This window comes from Oncorhynchus nerka, linkage group LG20 (assembly GCF_034236695.1).
Source record: "Oncorhynchus nerka isolate Pitt River linkage group LG20, Oner_Uvic_2.0, whole genome shotgun sequence".
Taxonomy (NCBI): domain Eukaryota; kingdom Metazoa; phylum Chordata; class Actinopteri; order Salmoniformes; family Salmonidae; genus Oncorhynchus; species Oncorhynchus nerka.
The window spans coordinates 22840168-22859544 of NC_088415.1; the positions used below are offsets into that span (position 1 = coordinate 22840168).

At 44.6% G+C, this 19377-nt stretch overlaps 1 protein-coding gene across 2 annotated transcripts in view; it reads right to left on the reverse strand.

Annotated features, from left to right (window-relative positions):
• Positions 1–19377, reverse strand: part of LOC115102086 (FYVE, RhoGEF and PH domain-containing protein 3-like) — a 176532-nt gene that overhangs the window by 11000 nt on the left and 146155 nt on the right. For both annotated transcript variants that reach the window (XM_065005315.1, XM_065005314.1), the window contains exons 4-10: positions 18028–18676; positions 10097–10186; positions 7912–8048; positions 3013–3169; positions 2576–2714; positions 1775–1833; positions 557–703 (exon numbers count right to left, since the gene is read on the reverse strand). In XM_065005315.1, the coding sequence (XP_064861387.1) occupies positions 557–703; positions 1775–1833; positions 2576–2714; positions 3013–3169; positions 7912–8048; positions 10097–10186; positions 18028–18676 (1378 nt within the window). The remainder of the gene's footprint in view (positions 1–556; positions 704–1774; positions 1834–2575; positions 2715–3012; positions 3170–7911; positions 8049–10096; positions 10187–18027; positions 18677–19377) is intronic.

Here is a 19377-nt window from a genome sequence, read left to right on the forward strand (position 1 = left end):
ACCCATCCACTTAGCTCGATGTGGCTGGGGGGTGGTTATAGCATTTCCATCACATATTTATAACAGATTTTTATCGGGACACTTTCTGTTTTTGATATTGCTACTATGGAAGTAAACCACTTCACTGTACCATTTACACCTTCTGGATCCTGTGCATGTGACAAATAAAGTTGTATTTGATATAGAGTGTTTACCACATGGCTTCACATGTGAATCCTTTAAGAGATGGGTGGGGCTAAGGCTTAAGAGGGTGGTGAACGATGCTGAATGGGTGTAGACAAAGAAGAGCTCTCCAGTAGGTGTACCAAAATATTCAAGTGTCATTTTCTCAAAAGTGGTGTTACAAGTTTATCTTCTTTCAAAGCAGAATTACTTTCCATTGTTCCTCAACTACAGTGTATGATATACCATTTTCTAGCTATGAGTCTCTACTTTCGTCCAATGTAAAAAACACCATTTCAAATGTTGCTACATAAGACCGAATCGAGGAGGTCGGTCACATATAGTAATCCCATTCCTACACATGTTCTTCATTCCAGCTCCTCCTGCCACTCACCAGGTAGAGGTATCGGTCCTGGGCCGTCCCATTCTTGGCAGACATCTTCTTGATGTGTCCCTCCTTGATGAGTTCATTGGCTGGGTTCACAATGTCCTCCTCTCCCCCCAGTCTCTCATAGACCTCCAGCAGTTTGTTCATCTTCTCCTGAGGAACACCATAGATGAGAAACGCACAGAGAGCAGATAAAACGATGCATGAATATAAGTCAGTGGAGCCTTAAAAAAGCTATTGAACTAAAATGGTTGAGGCCGTATTAGACGCGCTAGAGGACAAGCCACACCAGGGGGCAGAAGTGCATCAAAGCGGGGACCGAGAGACTGAAAAACAGCTTCTATCTCAAGGCCATCAGACTAACATTGAGTGGCTGCTGCCAACACACTGACTCAACTCCAGCCACTTTAATAAGGGAAATTGATGTAAAAATATATCACTAGCCACTTTAAACAGTGCTACTTAATATAATGTTTACATACCCTACATTACTCATCTCATATGTATATGTATATACTGTACTCTATATCATCTTGCCATCTTTATGTAATACATGTATCACTAGCCACTTTAAACTATGCCACTTTGTTTACATACCCTACATTACTCATCTCATATGTATATACTGTACTCGATACCATCTACTGCATCTTGCCTATGCCGTTCTGTACCATCACTCATTCATATATCTTTATGTACATATTCTTTATCCCTTTACACTTGTGTGTATAAGGTAATCGTTTTGGAATTGTTAGGTTAGATTACTCGTTGGTTATTACTGCATTGTCGGAACTAGAAGCACAAGCATTTCACTACACTCGCATTAACATCTGTTGACCATGTGTATGTGACAAATACAATTTGATTTGATTTGATTTGAAGTGGGACTGTGTGTGTGTGTCTCAGAGACAGCTGTCACTCTTCTGCAGACTGTAAAACTAGTGGCAGGAAACAGCAACTTCCTGTCTGTACTAAACCAACCAGGGCCCTCACAACCTCCCTTCTTCCCTCCATACCTCCCTAATTCTCTCCCTCCCTTGCTACCTCTCTCTCTCTCTCCTTCCTTCCTTCCTTCCTTCCCTCATACACTGTTGTGAGCTACAGCACCATCACCTTAAAAACCATAAAAAGTAAGACGCATGTCAGAGAGAGATGGAGAGACAAGGTGTTTCAAAGTGATGGAGAGGGAGGGAACAGAGAGGACATAAGTAAGTAGAATTGTACCATTTTCCTGATGGCAGCATTGGAGTGGTTGGCTGCTGTGGATATGAGCTCCAATGCCTCTGTAAAACACACACAGACAGACTGTTAGACCTGTCTACAGAACCTCTACAGAACCTCTACAGAACTATGCATCAGGCCTACATTTGGCAAAACACTCAACTGAATACTCTGTTAGAAATCGGCTAGTGTCCAACCTTTCACTGCAGCCAGCCTGTGCATCATCAGACTATGGGCCTATTGTATATTACCATACATCAAACACACACAATGAACAGCTCAAACAGTGTGTGTTTGTGTTACACAGACAGGGAGATAAAGTGTTCGGCCACACATACCAGTCATGTACATTACCCAACGTCAAAGACACACATTATCCATTAAATGCACGCACACACGCGCGCACACACACACTGCATTAAAGTGACTGTAAGCCAGAGGAGCAGAGCACTAATGTGGGAGTGCACCTGCAGCAGCCATCTTAATCACAAACTACATAAACAGAGCTGACTTTCCCCTCTACATGACCAGGCCTAGGAGCGCAGGGCCTCACAGAGACAGACTACTGACCCACAACACTGGGCTTTGTAGGCTTTACCTAGACACTACTTCAAACAAGGACAATGTACAGTACAAGGTTATAGTAAGGTCACAAGACATAGAGCTTGTAATGGGCCCTAGTTTAGGAAGGTTAGTGAGGGACAAACAGATCAACCTCAACCAGATAAACCTAAACCTAGACAAACAGACAAAAAGAAGGACAGACGGACACAGACAGACAGGCAGACAGACACACAGACGTACTCTCTGTGTCTTTCCTGTCCAGTGCATCGTCAGGCAGTTTCTTCAGATAGTCCTTGAGCAGGAGTTCATAGCGAGGGATCCTCTGAACAGGCTCCAACATGTGGTGCTGGAGAGTCAGGTTCCCACACACATCCTGCTTCTGTACAGATAGTACACACACAGTACTGTTAATAGGCCTACTGTACTGTAGGTACACAACACACAGTGCAGCGATAACAAAGAAATACTTTACCATATATACACAGGACGGGAGGATGGGCTGGTGGTGATGGCTGGAGCGGAATCAGTGGAATGGTATCAAATACATCAAACATGGTTTCCATGTGTCTAATGCCATTCCATTCGGCTCCGTTCCAGTCATTATTATGAGCCGTCCTCCCCTCAGCAGCCACCACTGAAACACGCACGCACACGTGCACACACACACAAACACTTACTTGTATATTCTGGACCACACTCTTGAAATGTGATGACCGTTGGCTCCAGGTGCTGACCAGGTCCATAGCACGGTCAAAGTTCTTCACGTACTCTCCGTACATCTTCATAAAGGGAGCCAGCTTCTGGAGGATATCTCCTATACGCGGGTTTGAGTCCCTAACACACAGAAAACACACACACACACGCGGCTTAAAACTAAGCCAACGCTCAAAACTCTCATGGTAGATTTTCATGTGTTTATGTACTCTGAACACATATGTTGCAATGTACTTACAGTATACCTAAAGTACACATTTCATTCAATGTAAAATGTAGAATATGGAATTCAGGAAATAGTAACTACAGTACATGTACTGTATAAAGTAGGGCATCCACTCACTGCTGTACAATGTAGAGAAAAACAGGCCAATTCAAGATAGTGCAATGAAATTAATGTAAACACCTTGTTTTCTTTGCTCTATGTCATTATAAATAACATATATATTAATCATTAGATTGTTCTCTACAATGTAATAACACTATATATACAAAAGTATGTGGACACTTCACATTACTGGACATTACTGGATTCAGCTATTTCAGCCACACCCATTGCTGACAGTTGTATAACATTGAGCACACAGCCATGCAATCTCCATAGACAAACATTGTTAGTAGCATTGACCTTACTGAAGAGCTCAGTACTTTCAAAGTGGCACTGTCATAGGATGCCACCTTTCCAACAAGTCAGTTCCTCCAATTTCTGCCCTGCTAGAGCTGCCTCGGTCAACTGTAAGTGTTGTTATCATGAAGTGGAAACATCTAGGAGCAACAAAAGCTCAGGAGGTAGGGAACCGAAACCATGGTACAGGGTGTTGTCACGCCCCGATCTGTTTCATCTGTTCCTGGGATTGTCTCCACCCACTCCAGGTGTCGCTTGTTTTCCCCAGTGTATTTATCCCTGTGTTTCCTGTCTCTCTGTGCCAGTTCATCTTGTATGTTTAGTCAAGTCAACCAGCGTGTTTTTCCCGTACGCCTTTTCTGTCCTGTCCTGACCCCTGCCTGGCTCTGGACTACTTTCCTGCCTGCCTGATCTTCCTGCCTGCCCTGACCTTGATTCTGCCTGCCCTTCAGTACCGTTTGGACTCTGATCTGGTTTTGACCTTTTTGCCTGTCCACGACCATTCTCTTGCCTACCCCTTTGGATTAATAAACATTGTAAGACTCCAACCATCTGCCTCCCATGTCTGCATCTGGGTCTCGCCTTGTGCCCTGATAGGTGGATGAGTTTACATATAAAATGACGCAAGGTTTATGACTGCATGCTTTTCAGCTAAAATTATTGTCCAGAAGTCTTGCCACCAACAAAATGTTGAATATTTGGGGCATACAGTCATCGCAGCTCTGCAGATTTTGTTGTGAGGATACAGAATCAATTGTTTTGGTATTGCCCTCAGGTAGCCTAGGTGAGATAGGTGGGATGGGCTGAGGGTGACCACAGAGATAGGTGGGATGGGCTGAGGGTGACCACAGAGATAGGTGGGATGGGCTGAGGGTGACCAGCAGAGATAGGTGGGATGGGCTGAGGGTGACCAGCAAAGATAGGTGGGATGGGCTGAGGGTGACCAGCAGAGATAGGTGGGATGGGCTGAGGGTGACCAGCAGAGATAGGTGGAATGGTCTGAGGGTGACCAGCAGAGATAGGTGGAATGGGCTGAGGGTGACCAGCAGAGATAGGTGGAATGGGCTGAGGGTGACCAGCAGAGATAGGTGGAATGGGCTGAGGGTGACCAGCAGAGATAGGTGAGATGGGCTGAGGGTTGGGAAGTGGAATTGGAGACAAGTGGGAGTGGAGTTGCTGTGCGGGGGATAGAATGACGGGAAAGATACAAGTAAAACAAAACAAGTCAAAATAAAACAAAACAAGTAATCAAAAAGGAGAACCAAGGCACTTTTCATATAATTCATTAAAATACCTTTATTTGTATGGAATTTTCAATGGAAACAAAGATTTAAAACGAATTTCAGCTGCATGGCCTTCGTAAACAGCGCTTCCCTTCCTTTTTTCTAAAACAAAAAGTAAGTTTGAATGACACTGAGGGGCAACGTTGTTACATCTAATGCTTGTTTGCCTGATGCCATGCAGGTGTTTGTACAGGTGTACACATGCTTATACACACACTCTCATTCAAAACGCACACACGTGCACATACAGGGACACACACATGTAAATAGTGCCATACATGCACTGAAATGTATTCAGTTGGCCTTCTGTTATGATTTTTGTTGTCTTTAGTTTTTTGCATTGTTGTTTTATGTTTTCCTTTGTCTCTCTTTTCTGTCTTCTGTTCATTTTGTTGGTTGTTGGTGATTTGGGGGATGGGGAATTGGGGAATTATTTTATTTAGATTTTTTAATCTCGGCGGGACGGACTATGGGGGGGGGGTTCTCGGATGGTTGAGGGGCAGCTCTCTGGAAACTGTGGGGGGGGGATCTTGAAGGGCTGGTGGCCTGGCGGTTGGGAGCTTAGGCCGGTGGCTGATAGGTAACTGGTTTGGGTCACCGTTTTTGGCCTTGTGGGAGATCTGTCGACGTGCCCTTGAGCAGGGTGTTGACCCTGGTTGCTTCTGTGGGTCGCTTTGGATGGAAGTCTGTTAGATGATTGAATGTGATGTAAATGTTGAGCCGCTTCACTGCAAGTAGATTGTATGTGCTGAAACGTGTAGTGTGTAAAAAACGTCTGTCCTCAGTTGCATCACTCACTACCGAGCTCCAAACTGCCTCTGGAAGCAACGTCAGCACAAGAACTGTTCTTTGGGAGCTTCTCAAAATGGGTTTCCATGGCCGAGCAGCCACACACAAGCCTAAGATCGCTATGCACAATGCCAAGTGTTGGCTGGAGTGGTGTGAAGCTCACCGCCAGTGGACTCTGGAGCAGTAGAAACATGTTCTCTGGTGTGATGAATCACGCTTCACCATCTGGCAGTCCGATGGACAACTCTGGGTTTGGTGGATGCCAGGAGAACGCTACCTGCCCCAATGCATAGTGCCAACTCTAAAGTTTGGTGGAGGAGGAATAATGGTCTGGGGCTGTTTTTCATGGTTGGGCTAGGCCCATTAGTTCCAGTGAAAGGAAATCTTAATGCTACAGCATACAATGACATTCTAGACAATTCTGTGCTTGTAACTTTGTGGCAATAGTTTGGCTTTTTCAGCATGACAATGCCCCCGTGCACAAAGCAAGGTCCATACAGAAAGGGTTTGTCAAGATCGGTGTGGAACAACTTGACTGGCCTGCAGAGCCCTGACCTCAACCCCATCAAACATCTTTGGGATGAATTAGAACGCCGACTGCGAGCCAGGCCTAATCACCCAACATCAGTGCCCGACCTCACTAACGCTCTTGTGGCTGAATGGAAGCAAGTCCCCACAACATCTCATGGAAAGCCTTACCAAAAATACGCTTTCAGAGAGTATGGAACATTTCGGGGATCTTTTATTTCAGCTCATGAAACACGGGACCAACACTTTACATGTGGCATTTATATTTTTGTTGAGTATAGTTTTGTATTCAGTGGATTTCATTTAGAAAAAGCCTTTATTTTCACAACCTACAGCCATTAGTTAGCTTGCCAGTTGAGTGAAGTTAGTTCTATACAACAGTGACCACTTGTTGATCATGCCTGTAATGATATTCCATTCACTCTAAACATGCTACGTTCTTACAGTAAATCGTCCATAACCTTTGAAGCATATATGTTAGAGATATGGGGTTTGGACTATTGCTTTTCTAGCGGAATTTGTATAAACCTTGAATGAATGAATAGTTTTATGGGCGAACACCGTATATAATGTGTGCAGAATGCAACAGGTGGAATCCCACTACATCATTTCTGAAGGACTCAATCATCTCCAGACAGAGAGAGACTGGCGTTGGCACACACACACACTGCAGATGAAGACAAGAGGATAAAGCCCCCATTCTACCAGCCCGGCACGCACTCACAACCCCCCACTGAAACCCAGCTGTCAGAGTTCCAACACACACACTGACTGCACACACACTCACTGCACACATTATCACTGCACACATTATCACTATCCAGTAATGAGAGAGAGAGAGAGAGAGAGAGAGAGAGAGAGAGAGAGAGAGAGAGAGAGAGAGAGAGCAATACAAAGAGAGAGAGAGAGAGGGAGAGAGAGATACACAGAGAAATAATGGGCAGGCTATGGAACCCTGACCTGTTCACCGGATGTGCTACCTGTCCTAGACCTGCTGTTTTCAACTCTCTAGAGACAGCAGGAGCGGTAGAGATACTCTCAATGAACGGCTATGAAAAGCCAACTGACATTTACTCCTGAGGTACTGACCTGTTGCACCCTCGACAACTACTGTGATTATTATTATTTGACCGTGCTGGTCAATTATGAACATTTGAACATCTTGGCCATGTTCTGTTATAATCTCCACCCGGCACAGCCAGAAGAGCACTGGCCACCCCTTATAGCCTGGTTCCTCTCTAGGTTTCTTCTTAGGTTTTGGCTTTTCTAGGGAATATTTCCAAGCCACCGTGCTTCTACACCTGCATTGCTTGCTGTTTGGGGTTTTAGGCTGGGTTTCTGTACAGCACTTTGAGATATCAGCTGATCTAAGAAGGGCTATATAAATATATTTGATTTGATTTGAAACAGAGAGAGAAACAGAGAGAGAGAGAGAGAGAGAGAGAGAGAGAGAGAGAGAGAAAGAGAGAGAGACAGACAGACAGACAGACAGACAGACAGACAGACCTGAAACCTAACATCACATTACTGTTGTTTGTGGGAAACTAAGCATCCTATTGCGCAGGGAGTCTTACTACTGCAAATGCTAATAGAATGTTATTGAAACCCTATTGCAACATTGGCCCTGGTCTCCTCACCATTCTCCAGTGATGCGTGTCTTGAGCTCAGGGAGAAGAAACTTGTGGTGGAAGCAGTAGATGGAGGAGATGTTGGAGAAGATCCCTGTTATCACCTCCTGAGGGATTCCAGCTTCTGTCAGCTTAGTGCAAAATACCTACATACAACAGGAAAGTAATGGTAGAAATGATTAACATATTAAACACACAGAAACTTTACTTACTACATTACTATAAATAATAAAACAAACCATGGGCTCTTCGACCTAATATTATTTTACAGAGGGATGTGTATGATGGTTAGATCTCTCGACAACACCAGGTCCAAAACCTTTCACCTTCCTGTCAGTCAACCAACCACTGGCCTGTTTGAACCTGTGTTTCCATGGAAACCGGTACCACCATGAAGAAGCAGAAGCTTGACAAAAACAGGAAGCAGCTCCGAGGTTAGCCTAATGCCTTTTGTCTGTGGTCATGTAGAGTTGAAGTCAGAAGTTAACATACACTTAGGTTGGAGTCATTAAAACTTGTTTTTCAACCATCAACCATTTCTTGTTAACAAACTACAGTTTTGGCAAGTCGGTTAGGACATCTACTTTGTGCATGACACAAGTCATTTTTTCCAACAATTGTTTACAGACAGTTTATATCACTTATAATTCATGGTATCACAATTCCAGTGGGTCAGAAGTTTACATACACTAAGTTGACTGTGCCTTTAAACAGCTTGGAAAATTCCAGAAAATGATGTAATGGCTTTAGAAGCTTCTGATAAGCTAATTGACATCATTTGAGTCAGTTGGAGGTGTATCTGTGGATGTATTTCAAGGCCTACCTTCAAACTCACTGCCTCTTTGCTTGACATCATGGGAAAATCTAAATAAATCAGCCAAGACCTCAGAAAAAAGTTGTAGACCTCGACAAGTCTGGTTTATCCTTGGGAGCAATTTCCAAACGCCTGAAGGTACCACGTTCATCTGTACAAACGATAGTACTCAAGTATAAACATCATGGACCCACGCAGCCGTCATACCGCTCAGGAAGGAGACGCGTTCTGTCTCCTAGAGATGAACATACTTTGGTGTGAAAAGTGCAAATCAATCCCAGAACAACAGCAAAGGACCTTGTGAAGATGCTGGAGGAAACAGGTACAAAAGCATCTATATCCACAGTAAAACGAGTCCTACATCGACATAATCTGAAAGGCCACTCAGCAAGGAAGAATTCACTGCTCCAAGACCGCCATAAAAATGAAATGCCAGACGACGGTTTGCAACTGCACATGGGGACAAAGATCGTACTTTTTGGAGAAATGTCCTCTGGTCTGATGAAACAAAAGTAGAACTGTTCGGCCATAATGACCATCATTATGTTTGGAGGATAAAGGGGGAGGCTTGCAAGCCGAAGAACACCATCTCAACTATAAAGCACAAGGGTGGCAGCATCATGTTGTGGGGGTGCTTTGCTGCAGGAGGGACTAGTGCACTTCACAAAATAGATGGCATCATGAGGCAGGAAAATTATGTGGATATATTGAAGCAACATCTCAAGACATCAGTCAGGAAGTTAAAGCTTGGCCGCAAATGGTTCTTCCAAATGGACAATGACCCCAAGCATACTTCCAAAGTTGTGGCAAAATGGCTTAAGGACAACAAAGTCAAGGTATTGGAGTGGCCATCACAAAGCCCTGACCTCAATCCCATAGAAAAGTTGTGGGAAGAACTGAAAAAGCACGTGCGAGCAAGGAGGCCTACAAACCTGACTCAGTTACACCAGCTCTGTCAGGAGGAATGGGCCAACATTCACCCAACTTATTGTGGAAGGCTACCCAAAACGTTTGATCCAAGTTAAACAATTTAAAGGCAAAGCTACCAAATACTAATTGAGTGTATGCAATTGTCTGACCCACTGGGAATGTGATGAAATAAATAAAAGCTGAAATAAATAATTCTCCCTACTTTTAGTCTGACATTTCACATTCTTAAAATTAAGTGGTGATCCTAACTGACCTAAGACAGGGAATATTTACTATGATTAAATGTCAGGAATTGTGAAAAACTGATTTTAAATGTATTTGGCTAAGGTGTATGTAAACTTCTGACTTCAACTGTATGTGACTGTCACCCTCAACAACAACAAGTGAAAAGGTCTCTACTATGATAGGAAGACCAGTGGTGTATCTCACAAGCCATATGTGTGTGTATACCTGGTCCAGGAGGTTGAGTCTCTTGACGTAGGCCTCCTCAGTGTGAAGGAGCTCTCTGGCGATGTTCAGTAACCTCTGGGTCTCTGAGCACTGAGAGACCGAAGAGGACACACACAGTCAGACACACCAAACCATATTAAACTTATAGAATCCACTCAACTACACAAACCTACACTAGACCTCTATCATACACTACACATATGCCTCTGAGCCTATGACCTTGGAGAGAGAATATTATTAAATATTAATACAAACACATTTGCGTTTAGGCCTGTTGGTGAAAGCAACAGAACTCTAACTAGTAAAAACATACAAAGAAAAGAGTGATCTGAAATGGGGATGTTCGCTGGCACTCTTTTCATCTCAGTTATTGATTGAATCTTGGCCAACCTTGTACTGTGTCAGCGTATGTTGTAGTCTTAAATTTGTCCATTTTTTAGATTTAGTCTAGTCTAAAATATCATTAAGTCTTGCTCACATTTATGTCTTTTGAATAATGATTTAGTCTAGTTATTGTCAAAATGACGAAAACAGTGGTCCACTTCAGTCAACTAAATGCCCTTTCCTTTTAGTCATATTTTAGTGAGAAAAGGGAAGGAACCCGCACACTGCTCTTGATTGTATCACTGATCTTTAATAAGCTTTACATATCAGAGCTTTGAAAAGCCCTTACGAAGGCCGTGAGGCCGATACGTAAAGCTTCTTAAAGAGCAGTGATACTATCAAGAGCAGTGTGTGCAGGTTCCTTCCCTTTTTCTCATTTAAACTGTTACCATTCACCTGCAAAACAAAAGATGTGCGAGTGCCTTTTGAATTAGTCATATTTTAGTCACATCACATTTTTATTAACCTTAACCACATTAACCTATATAAAAAATAATTCACTCTCTTCCATATGCACAAACATACATTGTCCTACCAACATATTTTTCTGCATCACATCCTACCCTCTTCCCAACAGCAGAAAGATGACAAACAGACGGTATATAAGAATATCTGAGAATTATCTGGCGAGAGAGAGAGAGAGAGAGAGAGAGAGAGAGAGAGAGAGAGGGAGAGAGGGGAGAGGGGAGAGAGAGGAGAGAGAGAGAGAGAGAGAGAGAGTGAGAGAAAGATAGAATGAGAGAAATAGAGAGTGAGAGAGAGAAAGATAGAACGAGAGAGAGAGAGAGAGAGAGAGAGAGAGAGAGAGAGAAAGAGAGTGTGAGAGAAAGATAGAATGAGAGAAATAGAGAGAAAGATAGAACGAGAGAAATAGAGAGAGAGAGCAGCAACATTTTGGCATAGTATGGGTTGCACCTCTGACACTTGGTTGTGTCATTGCCATTGTTATCAACATTCCACAGACACCGCAGCCACATTGTTGCAAAACGTTATCGAACATTGCAGATAGAAATTCTATGAATAGAGCCAACGTTATTCCTTATTCAACTTGTCAGAGAGTCATGATTGTTCTACATAGCATTTTTCTATCTGAATCTTCCAAAATGTTGTGTCCAGCTGAACGCGCAGCAGGTTGTTAGCTATACTGTAGCTAGCTAATGAGATAACATGACTGAACAAGGTATAGCCTAAACAAACTGTCCGGTCCGCAAGTAGCCTAGTTTTAGAATGGCCCGCAATATGCTTTATGGATGTCAAATGCGGCCCGCCAATGCACAATAGACATTTTAAAAACGTAGCGCCGGTATTTTGGGTCATATCTTTTGAACGGTAAGGGCTCAAATTACCTTGAGGAAAACAGTGAGACTTGGCTATGTTGGCTACAGAACCTGGCTATGAAATCCAATGGGTTAACTGGGAGGGTTGAGCAAGACTACAATTTCAAACAGCCTTTCTAGACTCAAGGGAAAGAAAAATATAGCTAGACTGTTGTTTTACTATTAAACACTATGCTATTGTTTTTAATTTTGTAAAGCTGATTGTGGTTCTTAACCAGCGAAAAGGTAGCTTACTAGAAGGCTGGTGGTGACTGGTTAGCTATGGGGAAGCAAGAGGGTTGCCTGCACAATGTGTATAATCTGAGGAGACGAAGCAGAGCCTGTCTGCTCACACGGATCGCTTGCTCCCCCGCAGCACACCAGCCGATGTAGGCTGTGTGTGCCGAGTGTGGTCCATCCTTCCCACTGCTGAACAGAACTGTGCTGCGCATCTGTGCTGCTAATATCAATTGTGCTTATCACTGAAAAGCTCTCAATCTCTCCAAAAGCTCTTGTCCAGTCCATTTAGTAGTCAGATTTTAGTGACAGAGATAATCATCTTTTAGTCAATTGAAATGAAATGAAAAATGTCTTTAGTTATAGACCTTTCTGGGTCTATTTAGCCAGTTAAAGTCTCATCAATTGCCACTGGAAAATTGGTGTTTGACGAATATTTTTGTCACTTTTTTGTTAATGAAATGAACACTGGCATGTTGCCGTAATCAGTCATCAGTTCTGGTTTACTGAGAGCTGATTTAGTCACCAATACTGTGTTTACTAGTGGAGCTGAGATGACATGTAAACTGCTGCGGATGTGTATTCAGTTTCACGACTTCACAGGTTCTAGAACAGAGATTAACATAATGGGTGAAATTACATTCCTGGACTGACAGTGACAGGGACCAGATGTACTATATTGTGACATTGTGTTTTGTAACAGCTGTCTGGTACACACACATTATCACACACACAACCAGGAAAGGAGAAAACGGTGAAACATACTGTACAGACACACTATACAAACAAAAGTATGTGGACACCCCTTCAAATCAGTGGATTTGGCTATTTCAGCCACACCCTTGCCTGAGAGGTGAATAAAATTAAACACATTGTCACGTGTGCTCCCTCGCCGACCTCTAGGTCACCAGACTGCTGATTATTGTGCACACTTGTCACGAGCATCAGCGCCTAATGACACTCCCTTTGGTTCCTTCCCCAGGTGTTATTGTTTCTGTTCCAGTTTTATGTCTGTGCGTTGTTAATGTTTTGTTTATTAAATTATTCACTCTCTGAACTTGCTTCCCGACTCCCAGCGCACACGTTACACACACAGCCATTCGATCTCCATAGACAAACATTGTCAGTAGAATGGCCTAACTGAAGAGCTCAGTGACTTTCAACGTGGCACCGTCATAGGATGCCATCTTTCCATCAAGTTAGTACGTCAAATTTCTGCCCTGCTAGAGCTGCCCCGATCAAATGCAAGAGTTGTTATTGTGAAGTGGAAAGGTCTAGAAGCAACAATGGCTCAGCCACAAAGTGGTAGGCCACACAAGCTCACAGAACGGGACCGCCGAGTGCTGAAGCGCATAACGCGTAGAAATGATCTGTCCTCGGTTGCAACACTCACTACCGAGCTCCAAACTGTCTCTGGAAGCAACGTCAGCACAATAATTGTTCATCGGAAGCTTTATAAAATTGGTTTTCATGGCCGAACAGCCACACACAAGCCTAAGATCGGCATGGGCAATGCCAATCAGCAGGAGTGGTGTAAAGCTCGTCGCCATTGGACTCTGAAGTAGTGGAAACACATTCTCTGGAGTGATGAATCACACTTTACCACGGACTAATCTGGGTTTGGCGGATTAGGAATAATGATCTGGGGCTGTTTTTCATGGTTCGGGCTAGGCCCCTTAGTTCCAGTGAAGGGAAATCTGAACGCTACAGCATACAATGACATTCTAGACAATTCTGTGCTTCCAACTTTGTGGCAACAGTTTGGGGAAGGCCCTTTACTGTTTCAACATGACAATACCCCAGTGCACAAAGCGAGGTCCATACATTAATGGTTTGTCGAGGTTGGTGTGGAAGAACTTGACTGCCCTGCACAGAGCACTGACCTCAACCCCATCAAGCAACTTTGGGATGAATTGGAATGCCGGCAGCGATCCAGGCCTAATCGCCTAACATCAGTGGCGGACCTCACTAATGCTCTTGTGGCTGAAAGGAAGCAAGTCCCCGCAGCAATGTTCCAACATCTAGTGGAAAGCCTTCCCAGAAGAGTGGAGTCTGTTATAGCAGCAATGTTCCAACATCTAGTGGAAAGCCTTCCCAGAAGAGTGGAGTCTGTTATAGCAGCAATGTTCCAACATCTAGTGGAAAGCCTTCCCAGAAGAGTGGAGGCTGTTATAGCAGCAATGTTCCAACATCTAGTGGAAAGCCTTCCCAGAAGAGTGGAGTCTGTTATAGCAGCAATGTTCCAACATCTAGTGGAAAGCCTTCCCAGAAGAGTGGAGTCTGTTATAGCAGCAATGTTCCAACATCTAGTGGAAAGCCTTCCCAGAAGAGTGGAGGCTGTTATAGCAGCAATGTTCCAACATCTAGTGGAAAGCCTTCCCAGAAGAATGGAGTCTGTTATAGCAGCAATGTTCCAACTAGTGGAAAGCCTTCCCAGAAGAGTGGAGGCTGTTATAGCAGCAATGTTCCAACATGTAGTGGAAAGCCTTCCCAGAAGAGTGGAGGCTGTTATAGCAGCAATGTTCCAACATCTAGTGGAAAGCCTTCCCAGAAGAGTGGAGTCTGTTATAGCAGCAATGTTCCAACATCTAGTGGAAAGCCTTCCCAGAAGAGTGGAGTCTGTTATAGCAGCAATGTTCCAACTGGTGGAAAGCCTTCCCAGAAGAGTGGAGGCTGTTATAGCAGCAATGTTCCAACTAGTGGAAAGCCTTCCCAGAAGAGTGGAGGCTGTTATAGCAGCAATGTTCCAACATCTAGTGGAAAGCCTTCCCAGAAGAGTGGAGTCTGTTATAGCAGCAATGTTCCAACATCTAGTGGAAAGCCTTCACAGAAGAGTGGAGTCTGTTATAGCAGCAATGTTCCAACTAGTGGAAAGCCTTCCCAGAAGAGTGGAGGCTGTTATAGCAGCAATGTTCCAACTAGTGGAAAGCCTTCCCAGAAGAGTGGAGGCTGTTATAGCAGCAATGTTCCAACTAGTGGAAAGCCTTCCCTGAAGAGTGGAGGCTGTTATGGCAGCAATGTTCCAACTAGTGGAAAGCCTTCCCAGAAGAGTGGAGGCTGTTATAGCAGCAATGTTCCAACTAGTGGAAAGCCTTCCCAGAAGAGTGGAGGCTGTTATAGCAGCAATGTTCCAACATCTAGTGGAAAGCCTTCCCAGAAGAGTGGAGGCTGTTATAGCAGCAATGTTCCAACATCTAGTGGAAAGCCTTCCCAGAAGAGTGGAGTCTGTTATAGCAGCAATGTTCCAACTAGTGGAAAGCCTTCCCAGAAGAGTGGAGGCTGTTATAGCAGCAATGTTCCATCTAGTGGAAAGCCTTCCCAGAAGAGTGGAGGCTGTTATAGCAGCAATGTTCCAACATCTAGTGGAAAGCCTTCCCAGAAGAATGGAGTCTGTTATAGCAGCAATGTTCCAACTAGTGGAAAGCCTTCCCAGAAGAGTGGAGGCTGTTATAGCAGCAATGTTCCAACATCTAGTGGAAAGCCTTCCCAGAAGAGTGGAGTCTGTTATAGCAGCAATGTTCCAACATCTAGTGGAAAGCCTTCCCAGAAGAGTGGAGTCTGTTATAGCAGCAATGTTCCAACATCTAGTGGAAAGCCTTCCCAGAAGAGTGGAGTCTGTTATAGCAGCAATGTTCCAACATCTAGTGGAAAGCCTTCCCAGAAGAGTGGAGGCTGTTATAGCAGCAATGTTCCAACATCTAGTGGAAAGCCTTCCCAGAAGAATGGAGTCTGTTATAGCAGCAATGTTCCAACTAGTGGAAAGCCTTCCCAGAAGAGTGGAGGCTGTTATAGCAGCAATGTTCCAACATGTAGTGGAAAGCCTTCCCAGAAGAGTGGAGGCTGTTATAGCAGCAATGTTCCAACATCTAGTGGAAAGCCTTCCCAGAAGAGTGGAGTCTGTTATAGCAGCAATGTTCCAACATCTAGTGGAAAGCCTTCCCAGAAGAGTGGAGTCTGTTATAGCAGCAATGTTCCAACTGGTGGAAAGCCTTCCCAGAAGAGTGGAGGCTGTTATAGCAGCAATGTTCCAACTAGTGGAAAGCCTTCCCAGAAGAGTGGAGGCTGTTATAGCAGCAATGTTCCAACATCTAGTGGAAAGCCTTCCCAGAAGAGTGGAGTCTGTTATAGCAGCAATGTTCCAACATCTAGTGGAAAGCCTTCACAGAAGAGTGGAGTCTGTTATAGCAGCAATGTTCCAACTAGTGGAAAGCCTTCCCAGAAGAGTGGAGGCTGTTATAGCAGCAATGTTCCAACTAGTGGAAAGCCTTCCCAGAAGAGTGGAGGCTGTTATAGCAGCAATGTTCCAACTAGTGGAAAGCCTTCCCTGAAGAGTGGAGGCTGTTATGGCAGCAATGTTCCAACTAGTGGAAAGCCTTCCCAGAAGAGTGGAGGCTGTTATAGCAGCAATGTTCCAACTAGTGGAAAGCCTTCCCAGAAGAGTGGAGGCTGTTATAGCAGCAATGTTCCAACATCTAGTGGAAAGCCTTCCCAGAAGAGTGGAGGCTGTTATAGCAGCAATGTTCCAACATCTAGTGGAAAGCCTTCCCAGAAGAGTGGAGTCTGTTATAGCAGCAATGTTCCAACTAGTGGAAAGCCTTCCCAGAAGAGTGGAGGCTGTTATAGCAGCAATGTTCCATCTAGTGGAAAGCCTTCCCAGAAGAGTGGAGGCTGTTATAGCAGCAAAGAGGGGACCAACACCATATTAATGCCATGATTTTGGAATGAGATGTCCACATTATTTTGGTCATGCAGTGTATGTTCACAAACAAGCACACACATAGGCATAATAATACCCTGCAGGTAAAATATCTCATCTATTTCTGTAGCAGAGCTAAAGACTGAAAGAAAGTACATTTCTTTATTTTCCTGTCGCAATGTGCATCCCCACAACCCACATCCTCTGCGATAGCAGTGTCATTAAAACGCTATCAACATACCAGCTGTTAGTGTCAGAGAGCGGCACTGTCCCCTCACAACCCTCCCCACACACCTCCTGCCCCTCCCCACACACATTTCCTCTTGACAGTAATGCTGATATCAAGAAACATGGAGTTCCCTTGCTCATGAGGTAAAGGGTATGGGCTGTCACTACGGTGTGTGTGTGTGTTTGTGTGTCTGTGTAAGTGCGTGTGCTCACATGGGTGTGTGTTTGGGTGTGTTGGGCTGTGCCCCATCATAACAATGCTGAGGGGATAACATCACAGTGCTGCTAACACCCATGATAGCTGTCCTGTACTGATGACTGTCCTGTACTGATGACACCCATGACGACGGTCCTGTACTGATGACACCCATGACGACGGTCCTGTACTCTAGTTTCAGCTACCACTCATCACCTCCGCCCACCCATCTCTTTCTCACACTTGTCCCCGTTAGCTAACTTTCAGCACATTCTCACACTCTCTTGCTGACTTGCATTCTGTCTCTCTTCTTTCTATACCTCCTTTTCTCTCTTTCTATTTCTGTCTGATGTTTCTTGACCTTCCCCTCATCCTTTCATTCCAATAAATAGACAGTATTTTTCTGGCTGGGGGGGTTCATGTATACCGGACCGGTAAAATGTGAAGTTCTCTGTTGGAAGTGTCAGTATCACTCTCACACAGATCAACGGTGTAAAGTCAGAGGAACCAGCAGCTGAGCTGTGTGCAGATTTCTGTCTGGTTTAGTTTGTCCTCTAGCAGTAGTCACAAGATCCTTTTATACAGCCCTGGGCAGGTACTCATCTCCCTACACCCCACAGCACATCCACTTTTAAATACCGCACAGACTCTTGTGACCACCACACATACACTTGAGAGTCTGAAATAGTGTGTCTGTTTGTTTGTTTGGGTGTGTGTGTGTTGTGCTGTGTATAGGCCCACAGTTTCATAAACAAAAAAAATAAACTGATGCAGACTTTCAGATAGTTCATCCAGACAATAATAGATGGTCAGGTTACAGTTACTGCCCTACGAACTGAGAGGACTGATAAGAATGTGTGTGTGTCTGACTCACCCTGTGTGTGTCTGTCTTCTCTCCTCCCTCCATCTCCCCACTGCTGACCTCATCCAGGTCACTGTCCTCATCCTGTGTGGAGTCACGCTTGTTGTCCAGGGTTATGCAGCAGGACACACTGGTCTCCGTCTCCGTGACGCTGTCATAGCGCTCTTCCTCGTCGATGGCGTCCTCGTTGGGGAACACCTCACCCTCCACCGCACACGATGGGCTGTCAATCCCGCTGTCCCTGTTGGGAATCTTCCCATTTAAGTTCTGCTCTGAGGAGAGAGAGTCCGGATTGTCCTGGAGCTCATGGGAAGAGCCTCTCTCCTCCTGCTCCGCATCGTCAAGGGAACCAACTCCATCGCCATGGGCGATGTCGAGGTGGTCCTCCATTGAGTCCAGAGGAATGTCCTCGTGGCCGTCGATGCGGAGTGAGGCCAGGCGTGAGAGTTCTATCAGCTCTGTGACCTCATCAATCCGCTCCGAGACGATATGTGCAAGTTTGTCGGCGGGGGAGCGTTTCCCAAAATCCTTTGCTCCTGCTGACCCTGAAGGGGAGTGTGCTGTGGGGTCAGGGGCAGAGGGGGGTGTGGTCTCAGACATGGCGTCCATACTCAGGCACAGGTGGAGCTGATTCTTCGGGGGGACGCCAAGAATCGGAATCCTGGGAAATAAAGAAGAAAAGTGACTAAAAAACGAGGCACTGGGTGTGTATTCTGTGACAGAGGTTAAGACAGACATTGAGTGTGTATTCTGTGACAGAGGGTAAGACAGACATTGAGTGTGTATTCTGTGACAGAGGTTAAGACAGACATTGAGTGTGTATTCTGTGACAGAGGTTAAGACAGACATTGAGTGTGTATTCTGTGACAGAGGGTAAGACAGACATTGAGTGTGTATTCTGTGACAGAGGTTAAGACAGACATTGAGTGTGTATTCTGTGACAGAGGTTAAGACAGACATTGAGTGTGTATTCTGTGACAGACATTGAGTGTGTATTCTGTGACAGACATTGAGTGTGTATTCTGTGACAGACATTGAGTGTGTATTCTGTAACAGAGGGTAAGACAGACATTGAGTGTGTATTCTGTGACAGAGGTTAAGACAGACATTGAGTGTGTATTCTGTGACAGAGGTTAAGACAGACATTGAGTGTGTATTCTGTAACAGAGGGTGAGACAGACATTGAGTGTGTATTCTGTAACAGAGGTTAAGACAGACATTGAGTGTGTATTCTGTGACAGAGGATAAGACAGACATTGAGTGTGTATTCTGTGACAGAGGTTAAGACAGACATTGAGTGTGTATTCTGTGACAGAGGTTAAGACAGACATTGAGTGTGTATTCTGTAACAGAGGGTGAGAC